Genomic DNA, 16,705 nt, shown 5'->3' with positions numbered 1-16,705 from the left:
CATGTAATTAAAATAAAAATGTTATTCTCATTCCTGCTTTCCTGAAGTATATTAAAGAAACATGCTCATATAGAAATATTATTCTGTTTATAGCTGTGCATCAGATATTCACAGTAAAGTATGCTTTTTCTCTATTTCTGTTCTGTACATTGTTCTCATTTACTGCACTGAGGCAGCTATAACTCTTCCATTTGATGGTCTGTTTTGATTATGGGACGTATTACATTTCTGTGATAGATGTCATAGAAAATGTGTTAAATATACATTTTATAAATCTCACTAGTCACCACTTGTCATTGTTGATCAACTACTAACTTGACACTTGCTCCATGTATTAAATTTAATGTCTTTTTAAATGGTTCTGTTCTTTCAATCTTATTATTTCCCACAGCACTTGAAATTAAATGTTAAACTGAAAAATAACATAACTTAAAAGTTATCCCTAATTTATTCCATCAGAAAAAAATATACCTTTTTAAAAATTGTATTTCAAAAACTATATTTCTAAAATTTAAACTGTAAATATTTAAATTGAACTACTTTATATACATCTGTCTTACTTTAATGCTATCTCAGTAATAATAGCTTTTTTGTTCATATGCTAATCCATTACACAAAATAATATCTATTTTATAAGTGCATTAAGTTACTTTAGGATTTTGATGGGTTGTGTGATAACCTTATAGCTAGGTGTTGAAGGATATCTGGCTTTCAGACTTGTGCCTTAATACAAGGTATACAGTTATCACATAACAACTGACATCCTGTTTTTGTTAATACATACCTAACTCCAGCAGCACAAGGAATATGGGAATTAATCCACTTCCCTTCCTGCAGTGGAAATACTTACGTGACTGCAATTTGACACCAAACTATACCAGGCATATGTTAATCTTAGGATAACATACATCTAGTTGGTTTATCATACCAGGTATCCAGCTGAAAGAAACTGTAATTAAATGAGTTATACAAAGACATGCTAAATACTTAACATCATTAGCCACTATTAAATGGATTACATGTAGTAATGGACTTTTAAACTTCAAACATTGCTTAATGTAAAGCGCATATAATACAAAGCCAGGACTATCAAGTTCAAAGTACCTTTTAAACCAGCTGGACCTATTTTTCCATGGCGACCCATCTCTCCCTTTGTTCCTTTGTCTCCAACATTCCCTATATAAGGCAAATGGAATTATAAGCAACTTTGAACAAAAATAGTTGCTGTAAACTGTTAACATGAGAACACAGAATGCCCATTTTACATTATTTCAACATATTCGTATACTTTTCTTCAAATGTTCCTTTATAATATATTTATTGATAAAATGATTCTAACAAAGTACTGTAATGACACATTTTTAGTATATGAGGCAAAGGTAGAGTTTCATAAAGAGTTGACTATAGTGTGGGTGAAGCCATGCTTGTATCTTCTAAATGTGTAGCTGCTAGAGATATGACAGACAAAAAAATCAAAGCAGGATTCCTTGCAGTCACCATGTAGACATTTTGAAAGCAATGGCATTTATGGTAAGTAACCCTGATGTAAAAAGCCTCCTCCACTGACGGGTGCTCTTTATACAGGCAAACTGTCAGTAAGCATCCCTGTCTACAGACACTGACTGATGTAATGAGGGCACAGACAGCATCCATCTCAAATGTGAGGAAGCAGACTTTCTGAAACACCACAAACTACCGGTGCTTAACTAACTCACTGTCTTTGGGATTTGTCATGAAATATACAAGTGAAGCACATAGGAAGAACTCCTACTTTATCAATTAGCTACTGCAGTCTGTTGATCATTTAAGGACTTTAAGCCAGTTAACCATGAAAGATTTCTTTAAGGAGTTGTCTTTGTAATGCTTAGATCCCACATCCCTAGAGTGTTTTTCTAGCTAACTATGCAAGCAATCATTTTGAATTACTGGTGGGAAAAGCAGTTCTCATCCACAGTCTGGATAATGGCACCTCAATGATTTATGCTCAGTACCTTGCTCTTTAGCACATTCCACAACTATCTGATATTAAAACTCTAAAACATGAATACTTTTCTGTACCATAATTTCATTGTCATCTGAGTATCTGGGCACTCCTCAAAAGCATGAGTAAAGCTTTCCACTGTTGTTTAGCACAAATGTGACTGGGGTTACAACATTTTGGTCTCAATATCAATCTATGTAAGACAAAATCAGTGCTTTTTGACATCCAGAAGCACCTCAATTTGATGAAAGATAAGCTTGGTATTTTAGTATCACAGAGCCTGATGGCAATATGCCTGAATAGTTGCAATCCTATAAATATTTGGAAATCTGGGTTGGTTTATCATTAATTTTCACTCTACACATACAGAAAGCTCTAACAAGACATATAGCCCATCTAGTCACCTGTCAAAGGGCTAGCAGCCTTTTTATAAGTAAAGTAAAGAAGATATTTTAAAAAGGTGTATTGCTTCCTACATTCAAATATGCTCTTCCCATCTTTGCTACTTCCTCCCAATTGCAATTTGCAAAAGCTCTAGAACACTCAGAATCTGCAGCTTCATGTCAAGTGGATAAAGAAGGCAAGCTGAGTCCTCATATGCCTGCAGTTATGGGCACTTTGATGTATAATCTGCTTATGTAGGATACTGGTCATATCCTTACACTCAAACAGTGCACCATTTCTCTCAAACTGTTTCTGGTTACAGCTTCCAACTCAGTCACACCACATGATTGCCCTTGTTCACCTATGGCCTTCTCAAATAGGGGTGCTGTTACTTGGAACTGGAGCTGCACACAATGCAGCCTTGCATAGGCAGATAAAGGAACATTTCAATAATGAAGCTAGATGCAAATGTCAGTACAATTAACCTATTCTGCTACAACTTGTAGAACAAATGAGGTAATGCAGATCCTTACTAAGCAAACTGACAAGCGTGTCTCTTAGAAATATGACATTTATTATATGTTTGCACACATTTACTGTTACGGTTCATATACTATGTCTGTGCATATGTTTACTGTGCATTGCTATGTTTCAGTTTATTTCATCACCAGGTCATGACTGAAAAGGCCCCTCGTAGTATAGTTCACTCACTAGATAGATTGATATATACATAGATAGATATGGTGTTTAAATGTCTGTTCAACTCATAGCTTCCCAGATGGCATACCTCAAAACATATACTTTTATCACAGTGCATCTAAGACTCTCTTTAAACATCTTCAATAGCATCTCAGACTCAGACAGGTGTTAGGCATACGGCCACAAGATGGCAAACGTGCTGCACAAGTTTTGGAGATTCCCATTCAGCAGACTTTATTCGGACAACATCATATACCTGGATAACATGATCCTAAGCCACTTAGATGAAGGCTTATTAGGAATGTGGATATCAGATTTCAGTTTAGCAATGACACAGTTAATGTGAAAATGAGACAGCTATTCCAAGTCATTAGTGTAGCTAAAGTCTATATAGCATCACTTTGGAAACCATTTCCAGATATGACTGGCAGGTACCTAAAGACCTAGCTGTTAAAGACAGCTTGCAGTCATGTTATTAGCATATTATCAGCTTCAGAAGAAAAGATCTAATGATACAAAGGATAAACTATTAGTGAAGAAAATGGGAAGCCTTTTATGGGCAAGGTTCCACAGTATTTTTTCTTTGCAATTACAGATCTTCAAAACCCCACCAATTGTTAATTAATGTGTACTTCATATAAATATTTGAGTTACTGCTACAAAATGTTTGGATTATTACTGTATCATACCTTTTTTGTTTATATATAGTATACGAGTTGCAGCCATTTTGTTCTCATTGAATGTGCATCAAAAACAGCTCAAATGAATTTTCTGCACAAAAATATTTTCATTGTTATTTTTCAGAATTACCTTCTGCATTAAATGTGCAAACCATTATTGGCTGTATGTTTGAGGCATCATGACAGCACTCTATGTTAAAGTTCTTAAATTACTAAAGACTACCAACTCACAACTCACGATTTTTTTTTCAAACGCCAGCATTTTTTGTTTGTCCCAAATCATGCAATATAAGCAGTTCATCATATCAGCTAATCCTGACAATATGCAGAAACACAACCATCAGTCTAGTTATGGCTGTGCCAGTACACAACATGCAAACATCAGGGAGTAGCGTATGAGTTAAAATGTGTCTCTTCTCTGTCAGTTCTATTGTCATAGAGCAACAGGGTGCCAGAATATAGCATGATACCTCAAGAAGTAGCACACATCCATCAGTAGCACTGCTGTTGGTCAGAGTGGTCCCAGACGGTTTCATTATACTATCACAGATAGTATAGCATAATAAAAGTTGCTGCAAGTCAGAATGGGGCCAAAGACCTACATGTTTCTGTCAGGCGGCCACATAACTGTGAAATTAATTATCTGCCTTTCCCCACTTGTTATTGCTATACAGCAGAATGCGGCTGGAATACAATATACTACTGCCAGGGAGCAGTACAACTGACAGATACTACCCTGTTAAAGTATCATTAACACCTTTTGGGCTCTCTGAGTGGCAAGTAAGTGAATAAATAAGACAGGCACTAAGGATGCTGTTCAGCTTCCATGAGTTTCTAGGTGAGTAAATAAGACAGGCACTAAGATTGTTGTTCAGCTTCCATGAGTTTCAAGGTGAGTTAATAAGACAGACACTAAGGATGCTGTTCAGCTTCCATGAGTTTCTAGGTGAGTTAATAAGACAGCCACTAAGGATGCTGTTCAGCTTCCATGTGTTTCCTGCAGCTAAGTCATTAGAATTTTAAAACCCCACCAAACATATACCCATTCTGAAGCCATTTTCTCAGAGTATGCTGATGTTTTCGATGACAAGTTGGGCAAACTTCCAGTTGGAAGTGGATGTCATCTATGGTAGTAGCTCACAAAAAAGGCTCAGACAAAATCAGAATATGCATTGACCCAAGAGATTTGAACATATACCCCATAGTCTACACCCCCGTCAAAATTATTGTGAACATATTCAAAACACATTTTAAATAAATGCATCTTTTTTGTCTTTGCTGTCAAGAATAATTCTCTCCAGTGGGCTATGTATGTATCTGATTTCCTTATTTTATTATTTTTTTTTATGGAATTTGGACTTCCTAATCTACAGTATTTAACAAGATATTTACACTAGGTAGTTCTTTTTTAACAGTTCTTATTGCACTATGACTTTACTTGGTAAAATGATCTGTGGAGTCTTTCTCTCTCTCACTCTTTCTCTCTATCCCTCTCTCTTACTCTCTGCAATTCTTGACTATCACATTTCTTTGTCTCTATTATGTTGCGAGCAGGGCTGGTTGAGGCACTTGTGGTTGTTCTTCAGTAAATGTCAACTTTGATGTAGTTGTATTAGACATATGACTACGATTCCGTTTATACAGCTTTCCATCTTCACTAAAAGCTACACAGGATCTTAGTTCATCTACTTTAGCAACTATTTCATCTGAAAGCTGCTACCTTTGTCATGGCATTTGCATTCTCAATTTGTTCTACAGCCTGAAAATCTGGTAAACTTCTGCAGTTTCTCACACGATGGAGTCTAAACACTCCCTGGAAGTACTTCTCACTTTGGAAGATGCTGATATCTGTGCAGTCACCGAAACATGATTCAAGGCCATGCAGAGCACCCCAGCTGTGCAAGGCTACAATGCCTTCCACATGTTCAGACCTCAGAATAAGCCTGAAACAACCAAAGGAGAAAGTGTATCGATCTTCACTAAGCCTAAGTACACCTCCAGACTGGTCATACAGTATGACTCTCTCGAACTACTCCATGCCCAATTTACTAGAGGCAAAACATCCTACCACATCATTGCTAGCTATATGTCCCCCTCCATGAACCAAGAAACAACAATTGCTAGCTGGACTTACTGGAATTACTCGCCATACAGCCCAATATCTTAGACATGGGAGATTTCAATTATCCCTCCATCAACAGGGTAACATACATGAGCTCAAACTTGCTCACCAGAGGTTCCTGGACTTTGGCAATGCAAATGCTCTGGAACAGACAGTCTGCATCCCCACAAGGGGCTCTAATGTCATTTACATAGTACTCGCCAACATCAGTTGTCACTGTACTGCCCACTGTGTGATGCCCTCCGTGGTAAAAATGACAAAAAATTCCTAAGTGATGCACAGAGGACAACTTGGAGCCAGCAATAACTTATAAAACTTTATTGACCAGAGTTAAGCACTTTCTTTCCTAAAATTCACTGGAACTTCATCAGACCTAAAATATTAGGTTAAAGCAAAGATTTAAATATACCTCATAAGGGTCACATCATAAAACAAAAGAACTAATAGAATCACACATTCTCATAATGCTTCAATTTTAAAACTGAATTAAGAGAAACAGTCTCAAGACCAGGGTAGCTAGCTGCATTTAATTTGATCTGCCATCTCAACTCACAAGCATCAAGATGTTTATCCATTATTCTACCATGAATGTCTTTCTTAATTTTCTCAATTACTAAAAAGCCAAAATTATGAGTGTCACATACCATTACATGCTTGTACAATGCATTAATAAGTTTGTTGTTTCTAATATCCAGGCTGTATTCATAAGTTCAATCCCTTAACCTCCTGGAGGTTTTACCCACATAGAAGGCAGGGTATTGTAGGCATTGGGCTAAATATACCACATTTGTGGAACGACAGTTATAATACCCCTTGATTTTATGTCATTCCTCTAACTGTAAAAGAGTTACCACAAATAATCTTGGAACAATGTGGACAAAAAACACGTTTTTCATTCCAAATGTTTTAGGCCATCCCCGTTGCTTTCTTACTCCTTCCAAATAATTTTTAAATGACTTGTCTCTCCTATAAACATAACATGGTTTCTCACCAATTTTACTTAATACACTGGGGTCTGTATAAACAATTCTCCAGTTTTTATCAATACATTTAGTAATGGCAAAGCTGTCCATTGCAAATGTAAATATAAACAACTTCCTGTTGGAACTTCCAGGCTGGTCAAGTACTCTTTCCATCTCACTATTACCTTGGCCATTAATACTAAAAACAGGTAAACAATACTCCATTTCTCTCTTAATAATCACTTCTTGTCATATTTCATTTAAAAACTCGAGGGGGTTATCGTCTCTTCAAAAACATGTCCATAAGGACAGCACATTCACAAAGAAAGGTATCAGGTTCAGATATCATTCTGGCCAATCTGACCAGCTGGCCTTTGACCAGTGATTTTTTTTTCTGATGTATAGGATGCCAACTAGAATAGTGGAGACATGAGTTTGAAAAAGTTAGCTTGTGATACATATTACAGACACATCTTTGACTGGCTATATTTTTACTAATCTCCACATCTAAAAAAATAATTTTATATTTATCAAAACTGTGAGAAAAGGAGATAAATTGTGTGGTATTATTAATGTACTCTAAAAACAGTTCTAATCTTTCAGGAGTACCTGTCCACAAAATAAATTTGTCATCAAAAACCTGGTATAGAGATGCCAACTGCCTTTAAAGTCACTGTTGAGCACATATGGATCTTCCCACTCAGCCATTACATAATTGGCAAACATGAGGGTACATGCAGCACTTCCTGGTAAGATTGGACCACAAATCAGTCTCGTTCGAAGTAACTATTGGACCCCACACCCCCAAAGGAGAAAAAAAATAAGGAACTTCTCCAAAGCAAACTACAGCCTACTAAGTGATGGTACAACATTTTTATACCCCCCCCCCCCGCAGTAACAGGCAATAAAGACTCCTACGCAGAGATGTACACAAATACCCTGTATAATCATCTTAGCAACTGTGTAGACTCAGCTATACCTGACTGGATTAAAACCGGCCCTCCTGAAAAAACAAGCTACCTTGGTCGGCGTTTAGTATAAACAGATTGTATAATAAAAGGAAGAAACTGATATCCAAGAAGAAGAGGCAACTGCCACTTCAGATGAAGAATTCCCTCAACAGATTTAACAAACAGATCAGAGGTCTTGTAAAGTCCTCTAAAGCTAAAGCTAAAATATCATCCCTAGCCAAGGGCAATCATAAAGCATTCTTTAACTACGTCCAAAATCTAAAAGGGAGAACCCAGCTATGTGCCGAATTGGTAGTAGATGGTACCACTCTCACTACATTGTTGGAAATTGCCGACGTGCTAGCTGACAGATTTGGTGCAAACTTAAGCCCCTATCCCCACCAGCCATATCCCAAAGCATACCTGACATCATTTCTATACCTAATATCTCTAGAGATCATGTCATATGTACGGTCTCCAAGGCCAAAAACATGGCCTCAGTGGGACCAGAAAACATCCCACATTGCTTACTAAGCAATCTAAAACAGGACCTAGCGGACCCACTTGTCATTCTCTTTAACCATAGCCTGAGAACTGGCTTTGTACCAGCAGAATGGAGAACAGCAACAGTTATCCCCTTACATAAAGGGGGGGCCATCAATCGACCCTGGAAACTATACACCCATACGTCTAACCAGCCTCAACTGCAAGGCCATGGAAAGGATTACCATAAACCTTGTCACTCTCCTACTTTGGACACAATAGAAGAGTCTTTGTGGGTTCTGTTCAAGCAGCTTTATTATATGCAAACACATCACGATAGAAGTTTACTGACTTTAACTTAAGTAATTTATGTACAAACTAACTACTGCAATCATACATGCTCACTCTCTGGCTGCACTCTCAAAATGGCACTGGGAATAGCACGTGCTCAGTATTTATATGTCCGTGATATGCTTCTTAAAGACACAGCACATACACTCTGATCTACATCCTCCCTCTGAGAACTAGATCATGCAACGTTATGAATCTATTTGGCATGCAGATAATGCAAGTAGTTGTTTGTCATGCAATTATACAAGACTAGGTACATATATATACAGTTATGCCCAGTTGCTGCTTATTTCACACTGGGCCTGGATATTCCACCATATCTTGTGACATAAAACTGGGAATTGGGTTTAGCAACTGGAGCTGTCTCTACAGAATGTTCAACCTTGGAAGCATTTGGAACATCTTTAGGAATGGAAGTAGAGGTTGAAACACACTCTGGAATGGGAACAACATCTGGTTCGTTCTGAGATCTAGAATCTGTATCACAGGAACAATGCTGCGATGATGGTTCTGGTACAGGAAGAAGATGCTTACGATTTCTCCTATACTCCACACCCTCAGATTCTACAATGTGGGATCTCGGCCTGGTACATGCACCTGTAACTTGACTAATCCGGTTGAAACCTTTTGCCTTTTGTATTCTCACTGTCTTTCCTTCCCTCAATGGATGAAGAAATCTGCTTGATTTATCATAACTGGACTTCTGGATAGAATGCTTCTTGAATAAGTAAGCCTTGATGGTTTTGTTGTTCTTAGCTTTAGGCCTCAATAAACTGGAACTAATAGGTAGTGTAGTTCTTGTTTGCCTGAAAAGAAGTCTTTGAGGAGGTGAGCCAAGAATATAGTCATGGGGTATGTTTCTGAGATTAAGCAAATTCAAAAAGACATCGGTATTGTCATGCTTTGACCTTTCAGGTAATTGCTTTGCACTCTGCACTACACATTCTGCTAGACCATCTGACTGTGGATATTCAGGACTGCTAGTTACATGTACAAAGTCCCATTCTTTTGCAAATTTCTGAAACAACTGACTAGTAAATTGAGCACCATTGTCAGAAACAACTTTGTGTGGGCTACCATGGACTGAGAAATGATGTTTCAACTTAGTAATAACAGTGGATGTTAGATTAACTAGTAAGTCAATCTCAAACCAATTTGAATAAGAGTCTACCAATACTAAGTAGAGTTAATTGTTCCACTCAAAGATATCAGTGGCTACTGTTGACCAAGGTAGTTCAGGAACTGGACTTAGCTGAAGTGGCTCTCTTTGAAAATGCAGTCTAGTACTATTGCATACTGAGCAAGAAGAAAGTACTTTATCAATGTCTTTCAGTAAAGAAGACCAAAATACGAGTTCTTTCACTTGCCTCTTAGTGGATGCGGAACCTGGGTGACCACGTTGCAAAATGTGGATGTACTTATGCTGTAAGGAAGCAGGAACAGTAATTTTAGGACCTTTGAAAATAATGCCATCTTCCATCGACATCTCATCTCTGAAAGGAAAATAGGTTTGCACTTCAGGTGGTACATTAGATTGCTTTGACGTCCATCCAACATTAATGTAGTGATTAAGCTTTTGCAAAATTGGATCAGTCTTAGTGTGATCTCTCAACTCATCAAGCCTAGTGGTAGAAAAATTACACACTGCCATCACATCAAAGTCAAAATTCTCTGCGTCAAGCTGTTCCATTGTATTTCTGGGCGATCTCGATAAGGTATCAGCCAGATAGAGTAGTTTGCCTTTCGTGTGAACCATTTTGAAGTTGTACTTTTGCAATTTGAGCATCACTCTTTGTAATCTTGCTGGAGTGTAATGCATAGGCTTCTTTAGAATAGTAACTAGAGGTTGGTGGTCAGTTTCAATCTGAATAGCTCGACCATAAATATAATCATGAAACTTGGAACATGCAAATACTATTGTCAAAAGTTCTTTCTCAATTTGAGCATACTGCATCTCAGTTTGGGTAAGTGTTCTAGATGCATAGACTACTAGTCTGCCCTCTTGAAGAATAACTGCACCAAGACCAAATTTTGAGGCATCACAGGAAAGAGTAACTGGTTTGTTAACATCATAGTATCTTAATGTAGGTGGAGTGGCAATTTTCCGCTTGAGGTCTTCAAATGCCTTCTGGTGTTGTTCTAACCATGACCATGCAACAGTTTTGTGCATTAACTCTCTTAAAGGTGCTGTCAACTCACTGAAGTCTGGCATAAACTTGTCTAAATAGTTGACCATGCCTAAGAAATGTTGTAGAGCTTGAATATTGTCTATTGCTGACATCTCAAGAATAGCTGCTTGCTTGGAGGGGTCTGGTCTCAAGCCTGTACTGGTAAACAAATGACCTACATATGTAACTTAGTCTAAATTTACACTTCAGAGGGTTGAGCTTCAAGTTCACTTCATGTGCTCTGTCTAGAACTCTCTTTAGGTTTTGTCATGCTCTGCTTCACCATTGCCTCCAACCAATAAATCGTCTGCTATTATGGCACAAGGATAACCCAAAAATTTGCACCATTGCACACCGGAAGACTTCACTTGCAGAATTTATTCCAAATGGCATCCTTAGAAATCTGCCAAATGGGTTACCAAAAGTGGTTAGTAATGAGGATCTGCAGTAAAGCATCACTTGCCAATATGAACTTTTTGCATCCAAAACAAAAAAAACAGTTGCATTCAGTATTAGGGCTGCAACCTCTTTGACTGTCCGCATTGGATGATGCAGTCTTTTCAATGCCTTGTTCAAATCTCTTGGGTCAATGCATATTCTGATTTCGTCTGAGCCTTTTTTGTGAGCTACTACCATAGATGACATCCATTTACAACTCGAAGTTTGCCCAACTTGTCATCGAAAACATCAGCATACTCTGAGAAAATGGCTTCAGAAAAATTGGGACTAGGATATGCACTTATGTGATGAACTTATTTGGCAAAAGAAAGCAGATTCATTCTCAAACTGCCTTTGAGACCCAGTAATGAAAGTACTGGTCTTCAGACCACATGGAATAAAAGTTGTAACTGCTCTTGCCCAAATAACATGAAAGCATCACTGAGTCTTCGGTTTGAATTTCTTCCCCTCCATAAGCAACAAGTTTCGCACTACTGGCCACATTGAGTTGCTCATTAGTTCTCACTTTAGCAAATGTGTCTGTTGATATAACATTACACTTTGAACCAGTGTCTACTTTAAGCTCTGTGGATTTACCATTGATCAGGACTGTACAAAACACTTCACTCTTTGCCAATAAATTCACTTCATCAACTCTCTCACCGATTACTGATACACCATCTACATAGAAAGTTGACTACAGCATCTCCACTTGATCAACCTTTTTGTGTGACCTTTCTTTACTACTGTGTGAGGTTTACCTGATTTGCAATCTCTTTGAAAGTAGTTAAATTTTTTATACTTCTGACATTGCTGACCAAATGCTAACCATTTCTCTCTTTTAGATTCATGATTGGCACCACAATTGCGACAGTTAACAATAAAGCTGGACTTGGGTTTTGCTGATTTATGCTTGTACTGCACTGAGCATGCTCCTTTAACTGAACTAGTCTTAGAACTTCCTGGAAAACTACGTGGTTTCCATGGTGAGCCAGCAGGGGCTGTGGCTGCCATGTGCTTAGGCCAGCTTCTGTTTGCCACGTGTTGCATGCTATCTACATTTGCTCTGGAGCCTGCTGAAACCATGCTGTTGTCACTTGCAAGCATACTTGTGTGTTTTTCTGTCACTTCATGGATCTGACAAATATCAATGGCTTCACTCAAAGTTATATCACTGTCATGATGCAAAATCTTTCTCACAGCAGCACTATTAATACCACACACAAGCCTGTCCTTTATTAACTCATCTTTTAAGTCACCAAACTGACACATTTTGGCTTTGTTTCTCACATCAGTTATATAAGCTGCAAAAGTTTCCCCTGATTTCTGATCTCTCATGTAAAACAAATGCCTCTCTAGTGTAATATTTGTCTGGGGGTTACACATTTCTCTGAACTTGTGCTTCAAACACTCAGGGTCTTTCCTTGATTCAGCCTGTACAACAATATGACCAAGGACGCCCACAGGCAGGTGCAAGGGGGGGTGCATTTGCACCCTCCTGGATTTTCTTAATTTATCTGTGATGATGTGTTGAAATAAAAAAAAATGTACTGGCAAAACCGCACATTTTTCGATTTCAACTACTTTTTTTTGTTAAACCTGCATCGTTTGGAGGTTTGGAGGAGATGGTATTGGAGGCTGCAGTCATATGATGCGTATGATGAGCCTCAATTCCTTCTCAAACTGCATCTCCCTTTCTGACCATTGACAGTTGCATAGAGTTATCCAGAGATTGACAGTGGCAGCAGATACAGTGAATGAGTTTTGTGACCAGAAAGAGTTCTTTAGATCAGATTATCGGATTCATCATGTGTGGTGGTGTGTGCAGCACTTAAGGTACGTTAAGATCATCATAGTCAAGAAAGAAGCTCCTGGTATTTTTTTTAAGACTGTGTCAATGTCAGCTTCAAGCTTGGCACCAAAACATGAAAGCGGCGCACTTGAGATGTCTTTAGGAATGGAAGTAGAGGTTGAAACACACTCTGGAATGGGAACAACATCTGGTTCGTTCTGAGATCTAGAATCTGTATCACAGGAACAATGCTGCGATGATGGTTCTGGTACAGGAAGAAGATGCTTATGATTTCTCCTATACTCCACACCCTCAGATTCTTCAATGTGGGATCTTGGCCTGGTACATGCACCTGTAACTTGACTAATCCGGTTGAAACCTTTTGCCTTTTGTATTCTCACTGTCTTTCCTTCCCTCAATGGATGAAGAAATCTGCTTGATTTATCATAACTGGACTTCTGGATAGAATGCTTCTTGAATAAGTAAGCCTTGATGGTTTTGTTGTTCTTAGCTTTAGGCCTCAATAAACTGGAACTAATAGGTAGTGTAGTTCTTGTTTGCCTGAAAAGAAGTCTTTGAGGAGGTGAGCCAAGAATATAGTCATGGGGTATGTTTCTGAGATTAAGCAAATTCAAAAAGACATCGGTATTGTCATGCTTTGACCTTTCAGGTAATTGCTTTGCACTCTGCACTGCACATTCTGCTAGACCATCTGACTGTGGATATTCAGGACTGCTAGTTACATGTACAAAGTCCCATTCTTTTGCAAATTTCTGAAACAACTGACTAGTAAATTGAGCACCATTGTCAGAAACAACTTTGTGTGGGCTACCATGGACTGAGAAATGATGTTTCAACTTAGTAATAACAGTGGATGTTAGATTAACTAGTAAGTCAATCTCAAACCAATTTGAATAAGAGTCTACCAATAATAAGTAGAGTTAATTGTTCCACTCAAAGATATCAGTGGCTACTGTTGACCAAGGTAGTTCAGGAACTGGACTTAGCTGAAGTGGCTCTCTTTGAAAATGCAGTCTAGTACTATTGCATACTGAGCAAGAAGAAAGTACTTTATCAATGTCTTTCAGTAAAGAAGACCAAAATACGAGTTCTTTCACTTGCCTTTTAGTGGATGCGGAACCTGGGTGACCACGTTGCAAAATGTGGATGTACTTATGCTGTAAGGAAGCAGGAACAGTAATTTTAGGACCTTTGAAAATAATGCCATCTTCCATCGACATCTCATCTCTGAAAGGAAAATAGGTTTGCACTTCAGGTGGTACATTAGATTGCTTTGACGTCCATCCAACATTAATGTAGTGATTAAGCTTTTGCAAAATTGGATCAGTCTTAGTGTGATCTCTCAACTCATCAAGCCTAGTGGTAGAAAAATTACACACTGCCATCACATCAAAGTCAAAATTCTCTGTGTCAAGCTGTTCCATTGTATTTCTGGGCGATCTCGATAAGGTATCAGCCAGATAGAGTAGTTTGCCTTTCGTGTGAACCATTTTGAAGTTGTACTTTTGCAATTTGAACATCATTCTTTGTAATCTTGCTGGAGTGTAATGCATAGGCTTCTTTAGAATAGTAACTAGAGGTTGGTGGTCAGTTTCAATCTGAATAGCTCGACCATAAATATAATCATGAAACTTGGAACATGCAAATACTATTGTCAAAAGTTCTTTCTCAATTTGAGCATACTGCATCTCAGTTTGGGTAAGTGTTCTAGATGCATAGACTACTAGTCTGCCCTCTTGAAGAATAACTGCACCAAGACCAAATTTTGAGGCATCACAGGAAAGAGTAACTGGTTTGTTAACATCATAGTATCTTAATGTAGGTGGAGTGGCAATTTTCCGCTTGAGGTCTTCAAATGCCTTCTGGTGTTGTTCTAACCATGACCATGCAACAGTTTTGTGCATTAACTCTCTTAAAGGTGCTGTCAACTCACTGAAGTCTGGCATAAACTTGTCTAAATAGTTGACCATGCCTAAGAAATGTTGTAGAGCTTGAATATTGTCTATTGCTGACATCTCAAGAATAGCTGCTTGCTTGGAGGGGTCTGGTCTCAAGCCTGTACTGGTAAACAAATGACCTACATATGTAACTTAGTCTAAATTTACACTTCAGAGGGTTGAGCTTCAAGTTCACTTCATGTGCTCTGTCTAGAACTCTCTTTAGGTTTTTGTCATGCTCTGCTTCACCATTGCCTCCAACCAATAAATCGTCTGCTATTATGGCACAAGGATAACCCAAAAAAATTTGCACCATTGCACACCGGAAGACTTCACTTGCAGAATTTATTCCAAATGGCATCCTTAGAAATCTGCCAAATGGGTTACCAAAAGTGGTTAGTAATGAGGATCTGCAGTAAAGCATCACTTGCCAATATGAACTTTTTGCATCCAAAACAAAAAAAACAGTTGCATTCAGTATTAGGGCTGCAACCTCTTTGACTGTCCGCATTGGATGATGCAGTCTTTTCAATGCCTTGTTCAAATCTCTTGGGTCAATGCATATTCTGATTTCGTCTGAGCCTTTTTTGTGAGCTACTACCATAGATGACATCCATTTACAACTCGAAGTTTGCCCAACTTGTCATCGAAAACATCAGCATACTCTGAGAAAATGGCTTCAGAAAAATTGGGACTAGGATATGCACTTATGTGATGAACTTATTTGGCAAAAGAAAGCAGATTCATTCTCAAACTGCCTTTGAGACCCAGTAATGAAAGTACTGGTCTTCAGACCACATGGAATAAAAGTTGTAACTGCTCTTGCCCAAATAACATGAAAGCATCACTGAGCCTTCGGTTTGAATTTCTTCCCCTCCATAAGCAACAAGTTTTGCACTACTGGCCACATTGAGTTGCTCATTAGTTCTCACTTTAGCAAATGTGTCTGTTGATATAACATTACACTTTGAACCAGTGTCTACTTTAAGCTCTGTGGATTTACCATTGATCAGGACTGTACAAAACACACTTCACTCTTTGCCAATAAATTCACTTCATCAACTCTCTCACCGATTACTGATACACCATCTACATAGAAAGTTGACTACAGCATCTCCACTTGATCAACCTTTTTGTGTGACCTTTCTTTACTACTGTGTGAGGTTTACCTGATTTGCAATCTCTTTGAAAGTAGTTAAATTTTTTATACTTCTGACATTGCTGACCAAATGCTAACCATTTCTCTCTTTTAGATTCATGATTGGCACCACAATTGCGACAGTTAACAATAAAGCTGGACTTGGGTTTTGCTGATTTATGCTTGTACTGCACTGAGCATGCTCCTGTAACTGAACTAGTCTTAGAACTTCCTGGAAAACTATGTGGTTTCCATGGTGAGCCAGCAGGGGCTGTGGCTGCCATGTGCTTAGGCCAGCTTCTGTTTGCCACGTGTTGCATGCTATCTACATTTGCTCTGGAGCCTGCTGAAACCATGCTGTTGTCACTTGCAAGCATACTTGTGTGTTTTTCTGTCACTTCATGGATCTGACAAATATCAATGGCTTCACTCAAAGTTATATCACTGTCATGATGCAAAATCTTTCTCACAGCAGCACTATTAATACCACACACAAGCCTGTCCTTTATTAACTCATCTTTTAAGTCACCAAACTGACACATTTTGGCTTTGTTTCTCACATCAGTTATATAAGCTGCAAAAGTTTCCCCTGATTTCTG

At 38.3% G+C, this 16,705-nt stretch overlaps 1 protein-coding gene across 2 annotated transcripts in view; it reads right to left on the bottom strand.

Moving 5' to 3' along the window:
* The window catches only part of COLEC11 (collectin subfamily member 11), a 436,183-nt gene that overhangs the window by 159,755 nt on the left and 259,723 nt on the right, over positions 1-16,705 (bottom strand). For both annotated transcript variants that reach the window (XM_044070461.1, XM_044070471.1), the window contains exon 4: positions 1,105-1,176. In XM_044070461.1, the coding sequence (XP_043926396.1) occupies positions 1,105-1,176 (72 nt within the window). The remainder of the gene's footprint in view (positions 1-1,104; positions 1,177-16,705) is intronic.

The sequence above is a fragment of the Protopterus annectens genome, chromosome 1.part0 (genome assembly GCF_019279795.1).
Source record: "Protopterus annectens isolate FY-2018-M chromosome 1.part0, PAN1.0, whole genome shotgun sequence".
NCBI lineage: Eukaryota > Metazoa > Chordata > Ceratodontiformes > Protopteridae > Protopterus > Protopterus annectens.
The sequence above is the reverse complement of the archived record's forward strand: the minus strand, read 5'-3'. Positions and strand labels throughout refer to the sequence as shown.